Source organism: Musca vetustissima, unplaced genomic scaffold (assembly GCF_032173495.1).
Source record: "Musca vetustissima isolate MV318-11 ecotype Yass unplaced genomic scaffold, APGP_CSIRO_Mvet_v1 utg21078, whole genome shotgun sequence".
NCBI lineage: Eukaryota > Metazoa > Arthropoda > Insecta > Diptera > Muscidae > Musca > Musca vetustissima.
In genome coordinates, this window is record NW_026874612.1 from 83,567 (window position 1) to 106,420 (window position 22,854).

General features: G+C 35.8%; 1 protein-coding gene across 1 annotated transcript in view; it reads left to right on the top strand.

The window, feature by feature from the left end:
- Positions 1–20,329, top strand: part of LOC133334976 (synapsin) — a 60,925-nt gene extending 40,596 nt beyond the window's left edge. Inside the window, exons 8-11 of the mRNA XM_061543290.1 lie at positions 12,980–13,197; positions 18,169–18,265; positions 18,347–18,514; positions 19,127–20,329. Coding sequence (XP_061399274.1) covers positions 12,980–13,197; positions 18,169–18,265; positions 18,347–18,514; positions 19,127–19,555 — 912 coding nt within the window. The 3' untranslated portion in view covers positions 19,556–20,329. The remainder of the gene's footprint in view (positions 1–12,979; positions 13,198–18,168; positions 18,266–18,346; positions 18,515–19,126) is intronic.
- The last annotated feature ends 2,525 nt before the right edge of the window (positions 20,330–22,854 follow it).

A 22,854-nucleotide genomic window follows, 5' to 3' on the forward strand; every position in this document is an offset into this window, starting at 1 on the left:
TTTGCTGTATTTGGGGTTTATTGAGAACAGAACCGAGCGAATATTCTCATTTTTTTAAGTTTGAGATTTTTTTTTCATATTTGATGAGAATTGACCAGAAATGCATTTTGCATTCCACCGTTCTTCTCTGCGGAATGTATTTGATTTTCGTTGTTGCTTTTGCAAATTTTCAAAAATAAGCAAAGAATTGGACGCTCATGTCAAGTGGTGCACAGTGTTCGGAATGTGAAAAAAATCGATATATTTTTTCAAGAGGCGTGGATTTAAAAAAATATTTTTTCAAGAAGCGTGGATTTAAAAAAAAATATTTTTTCAAGAGGCGTGGATTTAAAAAAATATATTTTCAAGAGGCGTGTATTTAAAAAAATAGGAGGCGTGGATTTAAAAAAATATTTTTCAAGAGGCGTGGATTCAATATTTTTTCAAGAGGCGGGGAATTAATATTTTTTCAAGAGGCGTGGATTTAATATTTTTTCAAGAGGCGTGGATTTAATATTTTTTCAAGAGGCGGGGATTAAAAAAATATTTTTTCAAGAGGCGTGGATTTAAAAAAATATTTTTTTCAAGAGGCGTGAATTTAAAAAATATTTTTTCAAGAGGCGTAGATTTAAAAAATATTTTTTCAAGAGGCGTGGATTTAAAAAAAAATATGTTTTCAAGAGGCGTGGATTTAAAAAAAAATATGTTTTCAAGAGGCGTGGATTTAAAAAAATATTTTTTCAAGGGGCGTGGATTTAAAAAAAAAATATTTTTTCAAGAGGCGTGGATTTAAAAAAAATATGTTTTCAAGAGGCGTGGATTTAAAAAAAAATATTTTTTCAAGGGGCGTGGATTTAAAAAAAATATTTTTTCAAGAGGCGTGGATGTAAAAAAAAATATTTTTTCAAGAGGCGTGGATGTAAAAAAAAATAAGAGGCGTGGTATTTAAAAAAAAAATTAGGAGGCGTGGATATAAAAAATATATTTTCAAGAGGCGTGGATTTAAAAAAATATTTTTTTAAGAGACGTGGATTTAAAAAAAAATTTTTTCAAGAGGCGTGGGTTTAAAAAAATATATTTTTTCAAGAGGCGTGGATTTAAAAAAAATATTTTTTCAAGAGGCGTGGATTTAAAAAAAAATATTTTTTCAAGAGTCGTGGATTTAAAAAAAAAATATTTTTTCCAGAGGCGTGGATTTAAAAAAATATTTTTTTAAGAGGCGTGGATTTTAAAAAATATTTTTTCAAAAGGCATAAATTTAGAAAAATATTTTTTCAAGAGGCGTGGATTTAAAAAAATATTATTTAAAAAAAATTTATATTTTTTTCAAGTTTAAACAAGAGGCGTAGATTTTAAAAATATATTTTTTTTCAAGTTCGAACAAGATTTAAAAAAAATATTAATTTTTCAAATGCCAAACATTGGAACTCCTTACTTTTTTTCTTGTTCTTATTCTGTTTTTCTTCTGACCCACAATTCTCCAAATCGGAAAAATATTCCCCAATTACTGTGCCATAATCCACTTGACTTATTACCGAAGCTGCTGTTTCTAATTACTTGCATTTTTTTCACTCCTGTCCACACAACTGCGGTATTGGTGGCCGAATAAACAGTAAAAATGTTTATTTCTTTACACCGAGAAAAAAATGTCGAGAACACCCACCCATCCAACATGTTTTCATTGATATTCAAATCTAAACAGAATATCGCATAACTGTGGAGGCGGGTTACAGTCATATCGGTTTCGCTATTAATTTGATGACGCCGCAAGAAGCGTCATCGTTTTTTTATTTTTGTTTATATAATTGATAAATAATAATAATAGAACATTGTCGTCCCGACGTTCTTCGCAGTGTTTGACTGCCAGGCAGGCAACCCCGGCATTCCGTCATCATTATTCATAAATAAATACAGACTATGACATCATTTAATGGTCTGGTCGGTCTGCTGGCCTGCCTGCAATGCTATGATTTAATGTGAAACAGAAGTGTGTTGTAATGTTCGGTCGAACTGTCTTTTAAAATAAAAATCTACCGACAACGACGACGAACTACATCATAATACGTAATCTCGTAAGACATGCAGTAGCCACACTCTGCACTCTAATTATGACCGATATGTGCAATGCCTCGTTCTCCGTTTCGCCAGAATGCCAGTTATGTGGTTGGTGGTGGCACTTAGCCAGCAGCAGTAACACTGGAAGGCAATTAGTGCAAATATGCCAAGTGGCTCAATGTTTACACTTTTCGCCTTTTCGTGTGGCTCGTTTTATCTTGAGTTTTTTTTTCTCTCCTGTCATTACATTTAGGCCTGACTTGTTTCACACCCACGCCGTGACGACGATGTTTGTTTTTAAAACACTTGAATAATTAATTTTTTGAAAACACATTTAATTTTATTTGCGAATTTTTATATGTTTCGTTGTTGTTGTTTTTTTGCTGTCAATATAGGCCGAAATGACGATGCGAGAAGGTTGTTATAAGGCAAATGGAATTTCATTGCCAAGATCAACAAAAATGTAAAATAAAAACAAAAACAATAACCTCACGAAAACAGGAAAAATTATTGACAGCCACATTACGTATGTGGGCAGTGTAATAAGCTTACAGCGGGAGACAATATTGTATATTAATTAAAATAATCCGCTTAGGTTAATTTTCAGTTTTTTTTACGGTGATATATTTTTCATTGTAATATGAATATTTATCAATTGATCACACCAATGACCGTAAAAGGTAAAATTTTGATAAAAAAATAAATAAAATAAAAAAGTAATTAGTGGTTAGGTACAGGTCGAACACTTTATACCCTCCACCATAAGCCGGGAATTCAAAATGCTTAAAATCTATGGGGACTTTTGTACTTTTTTTGTTTAATATCAAAAGTAACCTTATTGTTGAACGTTGGAAGAAATGATGATTTGACCAGAGTTTAAGAAAAAAATCCCATAATATAACTAGGGTGGCGCTTGAATGGAATTTCAAAGGACCACTAAATCGAGGACGACCAGAAACACTCTGCGACAAACATTAACCCAAGAACTATGACGAAATATCCTTAAAGTGGCACCCATTTTGGGTTTCAAAAAATATATTGTAATACCATACCCAACGATGTTGTCAGGGTATTATAGCTTTGTGTGGCCCCAGATATTTGTAACGCCGCGTAATATTGGTCCTAGATCAACCTTTTAGAATACCAATCATTTCATATCTCACATCTCGACTAGTGTCCGTCCGCCTGTACATTTTAATTTGGAAACATTATATAGGACACAGTTATTTTCCAATTGTCACGATATTTTGCTTGTAAGACGGGTTCTGGTCATAGAATATCCCTATTGTTTTTGGCAATAATCTCTTTATGTTTGGGGGATGAAATGGACCAAACACTTTATCCGATCCAAACATCACGAAGTTTTGCACAGAGAAAGGGTTCTGACCATAGAATAGGCCCGACCGTTTTGATGAAAATCGGACCAATATTTAGCGGGTCAAATTGATTCGGATGTGGATGTTACACTAAGAGAATTACACGTATTTATGTATATTGATTTGCTTAGCATTACCATTACCACACTAGAGGGCAAATTGCCGCACGGATCACTATGAGACTCAGGTTATGATAAAGAACGAAACATACAAGTTTCGGTGATGATCAAATTATATGTAGGAAATGGACCAAAAACTTTTTATACCCTTCACCACACTGTGGTACAGGATATTATGTCTTTGTGCATATGTTTGTAACAGGCAAGAATAATCAAGATAGACCCATGGTTCCTTTATAGAATATGCATAGAATCACTTTCTGAGTCGATTTAAGAAGATTTAATTGTAAACAAAGTACAGGTCCCATTTATGATCCGAATTGGATGAAATTTGGCACAGCTCATTTGTTTGGCCCAAGGACGAACCCTATTGAAATTTGGAAAAAAATCGCTTCAGATTTAGATATAGCTCCCATATATATTTTCGTCCGATTTAAGGTAATTGGTGTACCAAAGTCCCTATATATCTTACCATTTGCACGAAATTTGGCACAGCGTAATGAATAAGGTCTAGAATGATGTATGCCAAGTCTCGTGAAAATATATCTTCGTCCGATTTAAGGTGAATTGTGTACCAAAGTCCCTATATAACTTTCGATTTGCACGAAATTTGGCATAGCGTACAAAATTAAGAATGATGTGTGCAAAGCTTCGTGAGAATCAGTTAAGATTTAGATATAGCTCCCATATATACTTTCGCCCGATTTTAGGTAATTGGTGTATCAAAGTCCCTGGAAATCTTTTCGTTTTCACGAATTTTGGCATTTTGGCATAAGTCTAGAATGATGTGGCAAAGTTTCGTGAAAATCGGTTCAGATTTAGATATAGCTTCCATATATATTTTCGTCCGATATTTTGTAATTGGTGCACCAAAGTCCCAATACATCTTTTGATTTGCACGAGTTTTGGTATAGGGTACTGAATTAAGTCTAGAATGATGTTCCTAAGCTTCGTGAAAAGATCCATAGCTAGGCCGATTGACACAACGTACTGAAGTAATATAAATTGGTCTCTGGCAATGTTCCCTAAAATCGGTTCAGATATAGATATAGAAACGCGTCGTCTGTTAGGATACATATGTAGAATATACCCAAAGTGGTGAAATTTGTAATTTTTATACCCTCGATGATGTTTTTCGTAAAAGAATAACGTAAAAGCAAATGGTTACCTGTCTCTTCGGCGATTATTCCACTTGAGATTCTGAGTAGTGCGCCACGACTTGGTTGCCTTCTCGTGCACGAATAATTGTTGACTTTGCAGCGCCAGTTCTCACACATCGGCTCAAACCATATCAATTTTAAACGGCTATAACTTCTTGACACACAATGGTTATTTATAATTTCCGCACATAAATAAAAATTTTTTGACTCTTTGAAAATTTGTAGGGGTGGGCCGATGAGGTTTAAATCGAATTTGGTCCAGAGACACATGGATTCAAAACCAATATTTCGATGAGGCACATTTTCATCGGCATCATCCTGACTACAACCGGAATTACATACGAAGGATGTGTCTGCACCAATGCCTTCGGTTTAGTTTTTTACTCGTTGGTAAATTTTCCGGACTTCGTTCTGATTACATCCCCATTCGGGTTTATTGCTATTTATTCTTTATTGTGAAAATACGTTTCTCCCCTCTCTCCTTTTCTCTCGATGATTCTCGCTCAAATTACGTGTTGCTACTGCCAAGTGTTGCTTTTGCTGCAGTTTGTAGAGAGTGGGTAATTCTTTGTCATTGTGCTTCTATATTATTATCGGCACAAGGAGTGTTTTCGTCAATGGGTACGTTGAGCGGAGTAGGCTTCTTTCAGCAGCTTTTCGACGTCGAGTTTCCGTGTAGCATTAGTAGGAAATGATCCGAATCGATATTCGCTTCTCGGATCGATCGAACGTGTAAAACACTGGATGAATGCATTCCGTCTATCAAAACATGATCAATTTGATTTCACGTTGTTTGATCGGGGGGAATCCAGGTGGATTTGTGTATATCGATATGCTTGAATCTGGTGCTGCTAACTACCAACCGCGAAGTCAATCAATCATATGCCGTTGACTGATGTTTCTTCATGTTTTCTTCCGATTTTTGCATTAACATCTCCTAGCAGAATTTTAATGTCATGACCGGGGCAGCGGTTATATGTTGTTTCTAGGCGCTCGTATGGCTTTGGTCTGTCCATTACTGCCTTCCGTAGGAGCATGGGCACAAATAATACTGATGTAGAAGAACTTCGCTTTTATATGGATTATAGTAATTCGCTCATTTACTGCAGCTAATCTGAAGACGAGATCATTTATTCTACTGTTAACCATTAATTCGCAGCCAAATTCAGGTCTCGTTTCATGGCAGCTATAATTTTGGATTCTAGAACGATCAGAAGGTCATCTTTGACCAAAACCGAATCTACTTGTAAACATTCGTGACAATTGGTTTATAAGAGCGACCTGCACTTTGATTACAGATGGACGGACACACACATCGATTCAGCTAGTCGAGATATGACGATCGACACTAAATGGTGGATCTAGGGCCAGTATTTCGTTGCGATGCACTCCCTTGACATCTCACAAATTTAGTGATGTAGAGTATAATTTACAGAATCGAATTACAGTACCCAAATTATGAATTATAATTTTCCTATTACCACAGATTATCACAATTAATAAATAATTAGGCATCCTCTCCATTTTTTTTTTGATGCCTCAAATTTTATGATTAATTAGAGAGTATTTCGAAAAAATATTTTTAGTCATATCACAATAAATTTAGATGATTACTCAAAATGTTGTACATTTTCAAAACCAAACCTAAAAAACAAAAAAAATGAGAAAAAAAATTGAAAACAATTAAAAAATCATGACTACTCTAATATCAATCTACTGATTCATAACCAATTTCTTGGGAGATGAAAAAAAATCGAAAATTTTTGGCATGCCAAAAATAATATTATTTTGCCATTGAAGGAGGATTAATTCTGGGTGAAATTATTTATTTTGTTGATTATCGTTCACACCAACAAAAAATGTTTATTCTCGTTGTTGCTCTTGTGACCCAAATAATCTCCTTTCGAATACAATTTCAAAGCAATGTCCAATAACCAACGAACGTGATGATTGTGAGATGAGTATTTTGAGGCGAGTGTCACATTTGGCGTAAAGTAATTAAAACGAGCAGAATATCCACAAAAAACGAAAAAATGTGAAAATAAAGGCGCTAAAAGTAAATATTTGTTGTTGGAAATTAAAAAAGATAATAAATAAATAATTTAAGAAATGAGGAATAAATAAAGCCTCCACGGAAACGGATACACTTGAATGCATTTGGGATCAATAAAAGTTAATTGGATAGAGACATACTTTCACATTTTGGATATATTTTTTTAAAGGGATTCATTCATTCATTCTGATGACATTTTAGAAATCTGAAAGTAATGTCCATATAAAATATTCAATATTTTCAATATCATAAAAATCTAATAAAATTTTAGATTTATTTATCTAATAAAATATATTTTATAAGACCCACACTTATATCAGACACATTTTGATTAGTAACACTTCAGCCCGAGCCAAGTGTCATTTCTTGCCATTCATAAAAATATTGAAAAAAAGAAAGTACCTCTTGAATGGAAGTAATAAAAAATTGCGTTATTGGTTTAATATAGAATTTTTCTCATACACATGCGATAAAGTTCACAGCTGTGCCAGTTAGTAGATAAAGTTTTTCCCAAGAATTGTCATCCAAAAATATAGTCCATACAAGAAACCATTTGATAAGAGCCACTTGACTCAAAAGTATGAATGCGGTGCCAAAATGTCTAGCAATGACAAAATATGTGTCATTTTTTGGGTTTATGTGAGTTGTATAGTAAAAATATTTTTTAGATAGTTTTCAGCACTGACAAGCTAAAAAAAATAATTTGACGAGCTTTTTATACTTTGAACCATGAGTTATGAGGAACTAAAACACAATCATATTGGAAAGTGTTTATAAATCGTACCGTCATGTTAAAAATGTGAGTCTTTATATTAGGTTGGGGAAAAAGAAATTCATTATTTTTATATATCTTAAGGGAACCTCCCACCCCATTCTCGATTTTAACTTTTCAAGATTTTCAATGGGCTCGTAAATAAATACAAATGCTTTTTAAGGTTTGTAACTTTGCACATACATATTTGAAGATTTAAAAAGGAAGAAAAATAATTTACAAAAAAATGTTGTTGTTGTTTTTTGTGATCAAAGAAAAGTCCTTATTTTTGATGGCGGGCATGATAACTCCTCAGTACATGACTGGCTTTCGTATGAACTAGAATTATTGACTTCGCTCTAAAAAAAAAAAACAAAATGGCGGACCCTTGAAAAAATATTTTTGGAAAATCGCCGATTTTTTACCAAAAACCAAGTTAAAAAATAAAGAAGATCTTCACCGATTGGCTTTATCCTAGTTCATACATAGCTATACACTCACAGAGAAACGTGTAAAAATTTGGAATTGATTGGGTTATTAGTTTTTGAGTTATCGTGCCCGCCATTCGCAAAAGAGAAAAACGCGCTTAAAGTTTGAGAAGCCCTTTAGCCGTCACTTGATGTTGACACAATAAATCGGCTATATCTTCAAGAGTTCTTGAGATTTTCACTTGAAATTTTGTAGGGAATTAGTGTAGATTCGAATTATATCAAAAAAAATTGTTGACTCCGTGAATGGGGGGGTCCCCTTAAAGGTATCTTCATAATGTCTCACTCATAGAAGTCCTGCTCTCTATTTGCAAAAAAAAACTCTAGTAGTCGATTTTCCCAATCCTCCCTAGATACCAATTTTAGATCCTGGGCGATGTTACGACTGCTAACATGGTGGTCAACTTCGATCATTTCTCCGATTATAGCAACATTGTCATAATGGATTTTTTTTCCCCCAATCTAATATTTAACTGTGCGGAGGGAGGTATCTTGCCATCTGGAAACCCGAAATGTCTTATTTAAAGTATTACGCTTAGAAAAATTTGATGGCCAACTAAACACATCTTAATGAAAAACAAGTATGAACGTAGTTAATTGGCCGGGCGGAACTTTTAAGTTCCTCCATCATGGCGTGGACATTCTAATTAAAAGCGATCGGTTGTAAGTTGCTACCAAAAATACCAAATCACAGACAATCAGCTTTAAAAAAATGAGCAAAAACGACGTTTGTATAGCGGCTATGAGCATACAAGTCCCAAGTCCCTGAATGCCAAATTTCAGCCACTTCGTAAGTCCAAAATAAAGTGAATCTAACCTAAGTCCACGGAACTGATAAAATAATACAATTACACAAACTTGGTTGGAAAATACGTTGAGAGCCCTCCAAGTGCCAAAAATTTGGGTCATGTCAGAACATAAACCTATATATTAAATATTTTGCAAATAGGCCTCCAAGAATCTGAAATATCAAGTTGAAGAATGTGGTTATGACCTATAAATACCTACCGTTATATGGGGTCTTAGAACAGCTTAAATATCGAAAATCGAGCGCAAATGGGTCTTGATGAGAACGTGGAACCAGGGGAGGAAGTATTAGTGTATGAACAATTTTAATTTTCACTCTATTTTATATATTGCAATGAATTCTGGAACACACAGCTGGGCATGGATTAATTAACACTTTATGATAGCCCCGATAATTATTTCGACTTGTTGTGCGGATTGTGGAATTTTTGAAAATATTTATTCTATTTCAGAAGGATTTTAAGATTTGTTTAACTCGTGGAGTTTTTTTATTTTCCAACCCTACTGGAACCCATTATAGGGCTGGAGTTTCTAAAGAATATTTTTTCAAGGTCTATTAAAGGCTCGAATTTTTTACAGAATATCTTGTCTAGACCTATTAGGAATTTGGTTTTTGCAATGAATATTTTTTCAAGGCTTATGCAAGGCGTGGATTTTTTAAAGAATATTTTTTCAAGACGTGAATTTTTTAAAGAATATTTTTTCAAGGCGTGGTTTTTTTAAAGAATATTTTTTCAAGGCGTGGTTTTTTTGAAGAATATTTTTTCAAGGCGTGGTTTTTTTAAAGAATATTTTTCAAGGCGAGGTTTTTTTAAAGAATATTTTTCCAAGGCGTGGTTTTTTTAAAGAATATTTTTCTAGGATCCACACACCAAAAGGCGTGGGGTTTTTAAAGAATATTTTTTCAAGGTGAGGTTTTTTAAAGAATATTTTTTTCAAGGCGGATTTTTTTGAAGAATATTTTTTCAAGGCGTGGTTTTTTTGAAGAATATTTTTTTGGTTTTTTGAAGAATATTTTTTCAAGGCGTGGTTTTTTTTTTTTCAAGGCGTGGTTTTTTAAAGAATATTTTTTCAAGGCGTGGTTTTTTTGAAGAATATTTTTTCAAGGCGTAGTTTTTTTAAAGAATATTTTTTCAAGGCGTGGTTTTTTTGAAGAATATTTTTTCAAGGCGTGGTTTTTTTGAAGAATATTTTTTCAAGGCGTGGTTTTTTTAAAGAATATTTTTCAAGGCGAGGTTTTTTTAAAGAATATTTTTTCAAGGCGTGGTTTTTTTGAAGAATATTTTTTCAAGGCGTGGTTTTTTTGAAGAATATTTTTTCAAGGCGTGGTTTTTTTGAAGAATATTTTTTCAAGGCGTGGTTTTTTTGAAGAATATTTTTTCAAGGCGTAGTTTTTTTAAAGAATATTTTTTCAAGGCGTGGTTTTTTTGAAGAATATTTTTTCAAGGCGTGGTTTTTTTGAAGAATATTTTTTCAAGGCATGGTTTTTTTGAAGAATATTTTTTCAAGGCGTGGTTTTTTTGAAGAATATTTTTTCAAGGCGTGGTTTTTTTGAAGAATATTTTTTCAAGGCGTGGTTTTTTTGAAGAATATTTTTTCAAGGCGTGGTTTTTTTGAAGAATATTTTTTCAAGGCGTAGTTTTTTTAAAGAATATTTTTTCAAGGCGTGGTTTTTTTGAAGAATATTTTTTCAAGGCGTGGTTTTTTTGAAGAATATTTTTTCAAGGCGTGGTTTTTTTGAAGAATATTTTTTCAAGGCGAGGTTTTTTAAAGAATATTTTTTCAAGGCGAGGTTTTTAAAGAATATTTTTTCAAGGTGAGGTTTTTTAAAGAATATTTTTTTCAAGGCGTGATTTTTTTGAAGAATATTTTTTCAAGGCGTGGTTTTTTTGAAGAATATTTTTTCAAGGCGTGATTTTTTTGAAGAATATTTTTTCAAGGCGTGGTTTTTTTGAAGAATATTTTTTCAAGGCGTGGTTTTTTGAAGAATATTTTTTCAAGGCGTGGTTTTTTTGAAGAATATTTTTTCAAGGCGTGGTTTTTTAAAGAATATTTTTTCAAGGCGTGGTTTTTTTGAAGAATATTTTTTCAAGGCGTGGTTTTTTTGAAGAATATTTTTTCAAGGCGTAGTTTTTTTAAAGAATATTTTTTCAAGGCGTGGTTTTTTTGAAGAATATTTTTTCAAGGCGTGGTTTTTTTAAAGAATATTTTTCAAGGCGTGGTTTTTTTGAAGAATATTTTTTCAAGGCGTGGTTTTTTTAAAGAATATTTTTTTCAAGGCGTGGTTTTTTTGAAGAATATTTTTTCAAGGCGTGTTTTTTTTGAAGAATATTTTTTTCAAGGCGTGGTTTTTTTGAAGAATATTTTTTCAAGGCGTTGTTTTTTTGAAGAATATTTTTTCAAGGCGTGGTTTTTTTGAAGAATATTTTTTCAAGGCGTGGTTTTTTTGAAGAATATTTTTTCAAGGCGTAGTTTTTTTAAAGAATATTTTTTCAAGGCGTGGTTTTTTTGAAGAATATTTTTTCAAGGCGTGGTTTTTTTGAAGAATATTTTTTCAAGGCGTGGTTTTTTTGAAGAATATTTTTTCAAGGCGTGGTTTTTTTGAAGAATATTTTTTCAAGGCGTAGTTTTTTTAAAGAATATTTTTTCAAGGCGTGGTTTTTTTGAAGAATATTTTTTCAAGGCGTGGTTTTTTTGAAGAATATTTTTTCAAGGCATGGTTTTTTTGAAGAATATTTTTTTAAGGCGTGGTTTTTTTGAAGAATATTTTTTCAAGGCGTGGTTTTTTTGAAGAATATTTTTTCAAGGTCTACCAAAGGCGTGGTTTTTTTGAAGAATATTTTTCAAGGTTTTTCAAGGACCATTCGTTAAGGACTTGGGGCATGGATTTTCAAGGACTATTTAAGGCGTGGATTTTTCAAGGACTATTTAAGGCGTGGATTTTTCAAGGACTATTAGAGGCGTGGATTTTTCAAGGACTATTAGAGGCGTAGATTTTTCAAGGACTATTAGGGGCGTGGATTTTTCAAGAAGTATTAGAGGCGTGGATTTTTCAAGGACTATTAGAGGCGTGGATTTTTCAAGGACTATTAGAGGCGTGGATTTTTCAAGGACTATTAGAGGCATGGCTTTTTCAAGTACTCTTATTAAATAATTCAGTTGATTCATATCTTTTTGAAAATTTTCTGTATTTTTTACGAGTCTTCGATATGACAATCGTTTAAAATCCTTCCAACTGTTAATGTTAAACACCAACAAAAATACTTTCTTTTCTACATCCCCTTTTCAATATCATCAAGTATGAACCCCTTCAACATCTGACACATATACGTCATCCCCCATTTAAGTGTAAATAACGGAATTAGCTATTTTAGAAAAATTGCTTCCACTTGCCATCAGATATGTGAAACAAATAAAAATAAATGTATTACTAAACTAACAACGAATATTTTTTTAGGAAAATTAAAATTAATGTAAGCGGATTTTGTTAATTAGCTGATGAATAATTTTTATGAATAAGAAAGAAAAATTTGCAACCAGACATTTAAAAGCAATTCTATTCGGCGAAGGTCGTTACAAGCGTAAAAATCATAAATCCATATTCTTGGCGTTCATCCATCCATCCTCTCGGTGGGTTTTTCGCAAATCAAGAGGAGGGCAAAGGTGGCGCCCGAATGCAATGTGCCGCTGATGTTTTCTATAAAACAACAACAATAACAATTTATAAACAATTTTCTTAGAATCTACTTTTTTGTTGTCGTTGTTGTTGTTGTTGCACTTACACACTAATAAATAATTGGCCATTGGCCAAAATGTACGCTTATAATGAATAAGCGCCGTAAATGCTGCTATAGACGACTAAGTGGTGGTCGTCGGTCACATATGTGCGGATAAATAGAAAACAAAACAACAAATGCAACAACAAAAACTAAATAATAACAAAAGTTTTGACTAATTGCCCTTCAATTTTTCCAAATGGAGGCTGGCTGACCTTTTATAGGAAAAAAACAAAATGAAAATAAATAAAACAATTGTTTTGAAAACAGAACATCAATTTTTTTCCAGCCTTATCATATTTGACATCGACCCTCTCTGTGTTTTTGTTTTGTATCTCTCCTTTTCTCTAAGGACATACAAAGTATTTAATTGTTTTTTTTTTTCATTTTTCTCTTCTCTTCTTGCCATTTACAGCTTAATTGGACCAAGTTCCCCTGTGTACTAAAGGCTGGCCATTGTCATGGCGGCATGGCCACAGCACGCTTTGATAACCAAATGGGTCTGCAAGATGCTGCCGGTCTGGTGTCTGGCACCGGTTTTGAAGGACACTGTTACTGTACAATTGAACCGTATATCGATGCAAAATTCGATGTTCATATTCAAAAGATTGGCAGCAATTATAAGGCATTCATGTAAGTATGTACGAAGAGGGGGGAAGTGTTTATTTGGGGTCTCCATTGCGAAGTGTTGTTGGATTGGTTGGTTGCTGATGATGATGACGACTATCGCAAAACTCCGAATTGTGGCAATTTGTGTATTGCCATTATTTTTTAAATAGCCTTGTAGTTTATGAAAAATAAAAGCAAGCTGATTGCTCAATATTCATAAATTTTGTAGTTCGTGCCCAAAAATTTGTAATCAACGAAAATTGTTTAATTTATGTGCCAAATTATATGTCGCGATTGCAGAATATGATTCAATTGCGTTCTTTTAAAGAACAGACGCGACAATTGTTTTGGAGAGATCATAAAAAGTCGGATATAAGTTGAATATTGGCAATATACAAACATCAACGCCAAAATACTGCAATGATTATTGGTCGGAAGCAGCTACATTATATGCTCCATTAATTCAACATGTTATTGGATTTTTGAATCAGATGACACATATATTTGTAAATCATACATAATGCTAAATTAGTTTTGATTGTATTTTTTATAACCTACACAACAATTTTTTGAGGCTTATATATGGTTGTATGGCCCTAAAATTTAGTAATGCCTCAAAATATTGGTCCCACATTTTCGTATACCGATCATCATATCTCGAATAGATGACTTGTCCGTCTGTCCATTATAATTTGTAAACCAAGGACAAGCCGAAATTATGATCCAATCATCATGTATGTTCGGTTCTGGCCAATGGTGACACCTGTAGTTTCTCGTATTCCTCGGTTTATTTTTAGGGAATAAAATTGACCAAAACCTTTACTTTTTGAGTGTTTTTCTCATCGCTCTGGAGGTAACAATCATGACCCGGGAAGGGCCAACGAAAAATCACTCTGGAAAGACTTTGTTTGGAGAAATCGCCAGTGTACCCAAGAGGATGTGTTGTACATGATACGAACTGTTATTTGATGTGAATGAAGTCTACTCTTAGAATTAGATTATGTGGATACACGATATCAACCAGTAAGGAAAGTTGTAAAGTAGGACGGGGCCGACTATATGATACCCTTCACCACTTTGGCTATATTCAACAGATGAATCCTAACAGACATCCCAGTTTTAAAGGACCAGTAAAGGGAAATTGGATCCATAAACATGCCATTCTGTAACCGATACTAAATTTTTCATTTGGTTAGATATAGAAGCTATATCTAAATCTGAACCGATTTTAAGGAAATTTAGCCAACACCATTCTAGACCGAATTCATTTCGCTGTATCAAATTTCGTGCAAATCGAAAGATATTAAGGGACTTTGGTACGCCATTTACCTTAAATCGGACGAAAATATATATGGGAGCTATATGTAAATCTGAACCGATTTTCAGGAAACTTAACGCACATCATTCTAGACCTAATTCATTACGCTGTGATAAATTTCGTGCAAATCGAAAGATATATAGAGACATTGGTGACCCATTAACCTTAAATCGGACGAAAATATATATGGGAGCTATATCTAAATCTGAACCGATTTTCAGAAAATTTAACACACACCATTCTAGACCTAATTCATTACGCTGTGCCAAGTTTCGTGCAAATCGAATGATATATAGGGACTTTCGTACACCATTTACCATAAATCGGACGAAAATATATATGAGAGCTATATCTAAATCTAAACCGATTTTTAGGAAATTTAACACACACCATTCTAGACCATTTACCTTAAATCGGACGAAAATATATATGGGAGCTATATCTAAATCTGAACCAATTTTTCCCAATTTCAATAGGGTTCGTCCTTGGGCCAAAAAAGTGACCTATGCCAAATTTCATACAAAAACACACGGACGGACGGACAGACGGACATGCGTAAATCGGCTCAGAAAGTAATTCTATGCATATTCTCAAAAGGAACCATGTGTCTGTCTCGTTTCCTTTTGCCTGTTACAAACATATGCACAAAGACACAATATATTATACCCTTTGACCATCTTTAAAACAGCAATGATTATACCCTTCACCACACTGTGCCCTGTACCACAGTGTGGTGAAGGGTATAATCATTGCTGTTTTAAAGATGGTCAAATTGTAGTGGATCAAGTGGGCCAAAACTTTTGTGTGAAAAATTACAAAATTTGCAACTCTGGAAAGACTTAGATCGGAGAAATCGCCAGAGTACCCAAGAGGAGGTGTTGTATATGGATATTGAGGGTGTAGTGGATCAAGTGGGCCAAAACTTTTGTGTGAAAAATTACAAAATTTGCAATATATTCCACTCTGGAAAGACTTCGGACTTCGGAGAAATCGCCAGAGTACCCAAGAGGAGGTGTTGTATATGGATATTGAGGGTCATACTAAAATATTTACATCACACGAACTGTCATTTGAGGTGAATGAAGTTTATTCTTGGACTTAAATTATACGGATGATATCCCTCTTCTCTTTTACAAGATATCAAATATGCATTTAAAATTGGAGGATGCGGAGAAAAGATATAGCAATGTCGTACTTGAGTTTAAAATCAAGAAAACCGATGTCATGAAAATCACGATTACCGCAGTGTATTGGGAAGTTCACATATATCCAGGAAAATCAATCCTAACATATTCCAAGCAGACATAAAATCGATTCTGCTATACAGCAGTGAAACCTGTCATGTGTCTATCATAATTTTCATAAGCAAATCCCTCAGGATCATAAGTAACGTAGAACTGTGGAACCTAACGAACCAAGGAGATTGATCGCACCTTAAGACAAAAAGTCAATTACATAACCAGGTCATCGTATGCTGCCCAGGTCATCGTATGCAGCAGACCCAAACATTTCAGTTATCTTCGGTGGGTGATGCCAACTCCCTAATGGAATGTGATATAGGTACCGGTTCGGGTGGAGGTGGTGGTGGCGGTAATTGTCGCCTTAAAGGTATGCGCCGCCAGAGATCACGGGGTGCCAACGAATGCATCTCCATCGATTCCACGTCACAAGCCAATGTCCAGCTGTGGCGTGACGATAAAAAACGTAACTCCAACATGCATGAAACCGAGTTATACTCCAAACCCATGGGTCCACACATTATGGCGGCCACAATGGTGGCTACCCAACCCATTCAGCCCATGAATTCCATTGCCGAATTGTGTATAGAGAGACCTAGTCGTTCTCGACTCAAGCTATCACGCATCATTACACGGCGTCACGATAACGTCTTCGTTGTACAATCCATGCCTCACGTAGAACTCATGAAACCATCCACTCCTCATTCAAGAGGAGTATTAGGAGTGGATTTTCTTATATTTTTATTATACCCTTCACCACATTGTGGTACAGGGTAGTATGTCTTTGTACATATTTTTATAACAGGCAAAAGAAATCGAGATAGACCCATGGTTCCTTTTGAGAGTATGCATAGAATCACTTTCTGAGTCGATTTATGCATGTCCGTTCGTCCATGTATTTTTGTGAACAAAGTACAGGTCGAATTTATGACCCGATTTGGATGAAATTTGGCAAAGTTCATTTATTTGGACCAAGGACGAACCCTATTGAATTTGGAGAAATTCGGTCCCATACATAGTTTCGTCCGATTTTATGTAAATGATGCACAAAACACCCAATATTTATCCGATTGGGACAAAATTTTGCATAGAGTACTGAATTTGGTCCAGACTGATGCCTGCTAAATTTGGATATAGCTGCCATATACAGTTTCGTCCGATTGTGAATGATATACCAAACTTCCAATCTTGGTCCAATTGAGCAAAATGTCATATAGTCGGCCCCGTCCGACTTTTGATCTTTCCTTACTGGTTTTATTATTAAAACAGAGGGCGCAAATATTATGCAGAATACTTACGTTGAGATGGTTTCATGGGTCGCGGACCCAATGAGCCAAATGAAAAGCATTAAGAAGTAAACACGTCGTTAGGTTTTACCGGGCCTGTTAACAAATCGGGGTACCGAAACGTGGACAGATATTCATAATTTTTTTGTAAATAGAAAGCCAATGAAACTCTAAATATCAAATTAGAACCAATTGAGGCGAAACTGAATATTGGACCGATATTGAAAACTTTTGTCAGGTTGCGTTTAAAGGGGCAACCCCAAAAAATTTACAACTATTTATATCCAACCCATAGAGAACCGAAAATGCATGCAGATCGATATTCCCTGTCCAATATTCCCAAAATAACATAATATGTTTTACCCTGCATAAATCCGGAATTTCAAATCACAATCACTTCGATTGGAAAATATAGCCGGAACATTGAATCTAATTAATATAGAGGGAGATCCTTATGTGGTGTTCATCAGAATTGCGTAATATATTGAAAATGTTAAATTATTAAACATTGCGAGACTTTCACTGCGTCGATGTCGTTACATCACATGCTTCGCTAACATCCTAGGATTGATGTGAGGAAATAAAATTAAGTCCCTGGGCGACTTTGTTCTTTTTCGTTTTTTTATTTTTCCGCACATAAACGATCGATTCAAGGATTTTTCAAATCATCGCTGTCATATTTTTTGAAAGTATCTTTGCACCCATCGATTTGACATTTTTGGGCAATTGTGAAATTTTCCGGAATCCAACAACTGTATGCTGGTGGAAAAAATGACCAGGGATGACTCTATCGCACTCTATAAAATTTGGTATTCAGTTCGATACATATGAGATGTGCAAGCTTTCAAAATGTTGACCCTTTGTGGGGGAGGTACTAGAAGGATTGGAACGATAAGTTCCATCTTTCAACATTATACAGGCATGGTTAACATATTTGGTTGTGCAAAGCTTGGTTCATATCGGGTAGTCCATTCCATACAAAAATTATTGCAAGGGGTTCAAATATTTTAATAAGGAATAATGCTCGCTGCAACTGAACTGCAGCTTATTTGCAACTTGAAGAACTTGTTAATTTGTAGGGCCAACGAACTTCATTATGTTGTTTTACAAATTATCAAATCATTTGTTTTCTGTATTTTGTCATGCATTACAGGCGTAAATCCATTACCGGCAATTGGAAAACAAATCAAGGTTCAGCAATGCTGGAACAAATTACCCTAACAGAGAAGTATAAAACTTGGGTGGATGAGGTAAGTGAACTTTTTTTGTTTAGATAATTGGAAATATGCATAAGAGTGTGCGATCACTTCAATTAACTGATATTTTTACAGATCTCCGAATTATTCGGTGGCATGGAAGTGTGCGGTGTTTCGGTGGTGGTTGGCAAAGATGGTCGTGAACACATCATCAAAGCATCGGACAGTACTTTTGCCCTGATGGGTGATTCGCAAGAGGATGATCGTCGGCAAATTGCTGATTTGGTAACATCGCGTATGCAGGTTGGTTATTTTCGATATAAAAGACTCTATGCTATAGAAGACCTGCCATCTATGCTATAGAAGAGCTGGATTCTATGATATAAAAAACAACTGTAATCTATGCTGTAGAACGCCTGCTTTCTATTCTAAAGTAGACAAAATATTCTATTCTATAGAATACTAGCCCTTCTATTCTATAGAAGACAAGGTCTTTTATTATACAGAAGACCAACTCTTCTGTTCTATAGAAGACCTGCTATTTTTTGGTTAGAAGATCAGCTCTTCTTTTTCTACAGAAGACCTGCATTTCTATTCTATGGAAGATCAGCACTTATATTCTATAGAAGACCTGCTCTTCTATTCTATAGAAAACCTGTTCTTCTATTCTACAGAAGACCTGATCTTCTATTCAATAGAAGATCTACAATTATAATCGATAGAAGACCAGATCTTCCATTCTATAGAAGGCTAGCTCTTCTATTCTATAGTCGACCAGAATTTATATCCTATAGAAGACCAGGTCTTCTTTTTTTAAGAGTAGACTAGTCTCCTCTTCTATACAATATAATTTTTCACTCTAAGAGGACCGGTATCGAAAATCAATATTTTTATCCTTCTTATCATCCTTTCCAGAACGTCTGTCGCCCCGGCATGAACCAACAACAACAATCTGTTGGTGGTCATCACAGCAAACTTCCATCGGTCTCGTCGCGTGGTCAAAGTCCCACTGATGAAATCGGTCATCCACCAACCGCTCCCACTGGCCCTCGTCCAGCTCCCATGGGTGGACCACCACCCATCCCAGAACGTACTTCACCAGCTGTAGGCTCCATCGGAAGACTCAGTAGCCGTAGCAGCATTTCCGAAGTACCCGAAGAGCCTCCAGCCTCAGCTGGCGGTGTTCCACGTCGTGACTCGCAAACATCACAGGCTTCGAGCATATCCTCAGCCTCCAGGGCACAACAACGTCCTCCGCAAACTCAGACCTCGGTGGTCGAGGATGCGGAGGACACCATGAAGAATTTGAGGAAGACCTTTGCGGGCATATTTGGTGACATGTAGGAATTAGCGAACAAGAAACGCGGAAGAACGGCGAGCGAGTCGGCCAATGGTATCGGTGGTGGTGTCAGCGGCGGCGACAGCGGTCGCGGTAGTGTGGCTGGCATTAATGTCAGCGGCATTACAAGTGCCGGCAGCTCGTTTTTGGGTAAGCAATTTTCATTCGCCTCGGGTAAGACCAGTGCCTCGGCATCTTCGGGTCTGGGTGATTCTGTAATATCGGCCCAGCCACAGCCGAAGGCGTCTGAGGGTGCTGCCGATGCCCGTTCGGATACTTCATCAACCTCAACACTGACCGCCGGCAGCGTCAGTTCGAGCAGCAAGCCCACTTCCAGCGTTTTAGATGAATCGAAATACAAACCGGTTACAAACTTCGAGCCACAGGAACGTGTCAATCCCTTCGACAAGGGTGCCATAAAGGCCAGTACCACCACAGCAACATTGGCCAGTACATCTTCCACCACATCATCATCATCGATGTCGGCTTCATCGATTTCATCACGCATCAATGTTCGCACCGACAGTAATTTCAAATCACCACCACCACCCTCAAGGCCACCGCCTCCACCACCACAGCAGGCAGCATCGGTGGCCACCAACTCCAGTCACACCTATCAGAGTTCGACTGCTTCGAACAAGGATAAGTCCAGCTATATTTATGGCAGCTCAACGTCGATTGAAACCATCACGCGCATGGATACAACCAATACAGCTACCCACAGCAATCCAACAGGAACCACAAGCCTAGGGCAAAGTAGCCAAAATACCGGAAATACCAAGATACGAAATATGGCGGATACAACAACAACAGGAGCAGGAGGTGTAGGAGTAGGTGCAGGTATTAATGCCATCAACAATTCAGCAACAACTGGAAATGATTGGACCACAGGACGTTCCACTGCTGCCTCCGTATTGGGTACACGTTCAGCCAGTGTTTATAGTGCACCCGCTGTGGTCAGCACCGCTCCGGCAGCCACCAATGATGATGCCCAGTCCACAGCTGCAGCATCGAATGGCTACAATGCCGCAACCGATATGCCTTCCTATACAAGGCCCTCATATTCACGCTCCGAAAATAATGGTAATTATCTAGCCGTAGGTGTATTGCTGGTCAGCCTTACACTGCGTAAATCCTAAACCAAAATAGAAACTTCAGAAAACAGAATTTCTACCACTAATCCATTGACAACCATTCATCTTAAATCTGTAACCTCTAACCCGGCGTCCTCTTCATAGCATCATCATCATCATTTTTGATCATGAACATCACCAATGCATTGAACAGAAAAATACCAGAATCCATAAATTTTTTTCGTACTCCTCCTACTAACTTAGTCCAATTTTCCCCATATCATCACTAACAATCATGAAACCATTAATAATAACCTAAAGATCCTTCGAAGGCCATGAAAACCCCTTCTTGAGGTTCCGCGACGGATATATGCAATACATCTCAGGGGTTTCAATTATAAGTTTCCACATCGTGTCCATCATTCATCACCATCATCATTATCATCAATCTCAGTGCCATGTGTGCCATAAATGGGACCCTCACTCAAATATAATCCGCAGCCGGATAAATAAGTTTTTTCTCGCAAACAAGATAACAAATTACCTAGAATTATTTCTCACATTTTCAAATGCATGTTGTGTGTTTGTGTGTGTCTGTCGTTCGTTCGCTCGCTCGTACGTACGTCACATTTCAAAACCTATATTTAGAAATATAGATCGAAGATGGCGGCTTTTGTAAGTTCATACCAATAATAATAGATCACATTACTACAAGTTGCAAGCAACAACAACAAAAGCAAAACAAAACATAATTATCAGCTACATTTATATTGCATCTCAACAACAAAAAAAGCTTAAATAATATGTTCGTACCACAGTGCACGCTGTCATAACACTCACACACCACTGTGCACATTGCAATAGCAGCGTTGACAAAAAACAAGCGTTTCATATTCGGCATAATTTATATACCCTCGTCTAGAGTTTCTTCGTTCCGGAACGAACTAGTTGAAAATAACTATTCCGTAATAGTAACGATTGGCAGTAGGTCCGGTTCATTCCTACATCTAGTTTCTTTTGTTCCAATCGTTCTTTTTTGCATTCATTTTTTCTGCGAACTAGATGAATGAACTATTCGCAAAATGAACGATAGGTACCTTAAGTTCATCAAGTTTCCTTTGCTCCAATCGTTAATTTTGTTGAATATTTCTTCAAACATAGATCGAACTCCAATATGATTTTTTAAAATTTCTGCCATATGGCGAGAAAATAAGATTGGATCCAACATGTATACGTTGTAATAACTTAGTCCGCTTATTTAGCCTATATATACCAAATATATAGATTTAATCCAATGCATAACTACATAACCATATTACTTCAGGTACCGCCATAACAAATGGTTAATAAATTGAAGTGTTTATTGAATTTGTCATTCCATTTGCAGCACCTCGAAATATTTCCCGCGAGACCCAATAAAGTATATACATTCTTGATCAAATCAGATAAAAATCGATGCCGAATCCAATTTACACAAGTACGTCAACAAGTTCGAAGATGGGGGATATCGATCCACTCCTTTGGTACTGCCCACAGAAAATGATAAACATATTAAACGAATAGAATGTCCGATTTGACCCAAAACTCTGCACATCGACGTATTTTTACCAGCACCTCGAAATATTTCCCTCGAGACCCAATAAAGTATATACATTCTTGATCAAATCAAAATTTTGCAATTTTTATAAATCCAATATTAAGGGAATGGAATGTTCGATTTCGCCCAAAATTTTGAACATCGTCGAAATTTTTACCAATTCTAAATACAATTCGAAGATGGGACCCATCGATCCATTACATCTGACACCTATCCTACGAAGTGTTAACATTTTGAACATTTTTTAATCCAATAACAATCGTATGGAATGTCCGATTTGATACAAAATACTTAAATCAAGTTCGAAGATGAGACCCATCGGTCGACTCCTTATGGTACCTCCCAAGCAAAATGGTCAACTTTTTCCTGAAAATTAATTTCAACTAAACTTTTTACAACCATTATTGCCCTCTCACTCTGATGGAGGCTTATCTGGTTTGTCTCAATAGACTGTCCTCTAATAAGAGATTTTATTGGGAGTTGGACATATTTTTCGGCTCTCTCATATTTGTTGCTCCAATCTTTGCCTTCCCAATTGGACACGTAGTGCGCCTAACCCTTAGTCTTTGCCAGACTTACCATTTAGGACCAGCCCAAGCTCATCACAAGTAGAGCACCCTTTTCGTCCCTGTGG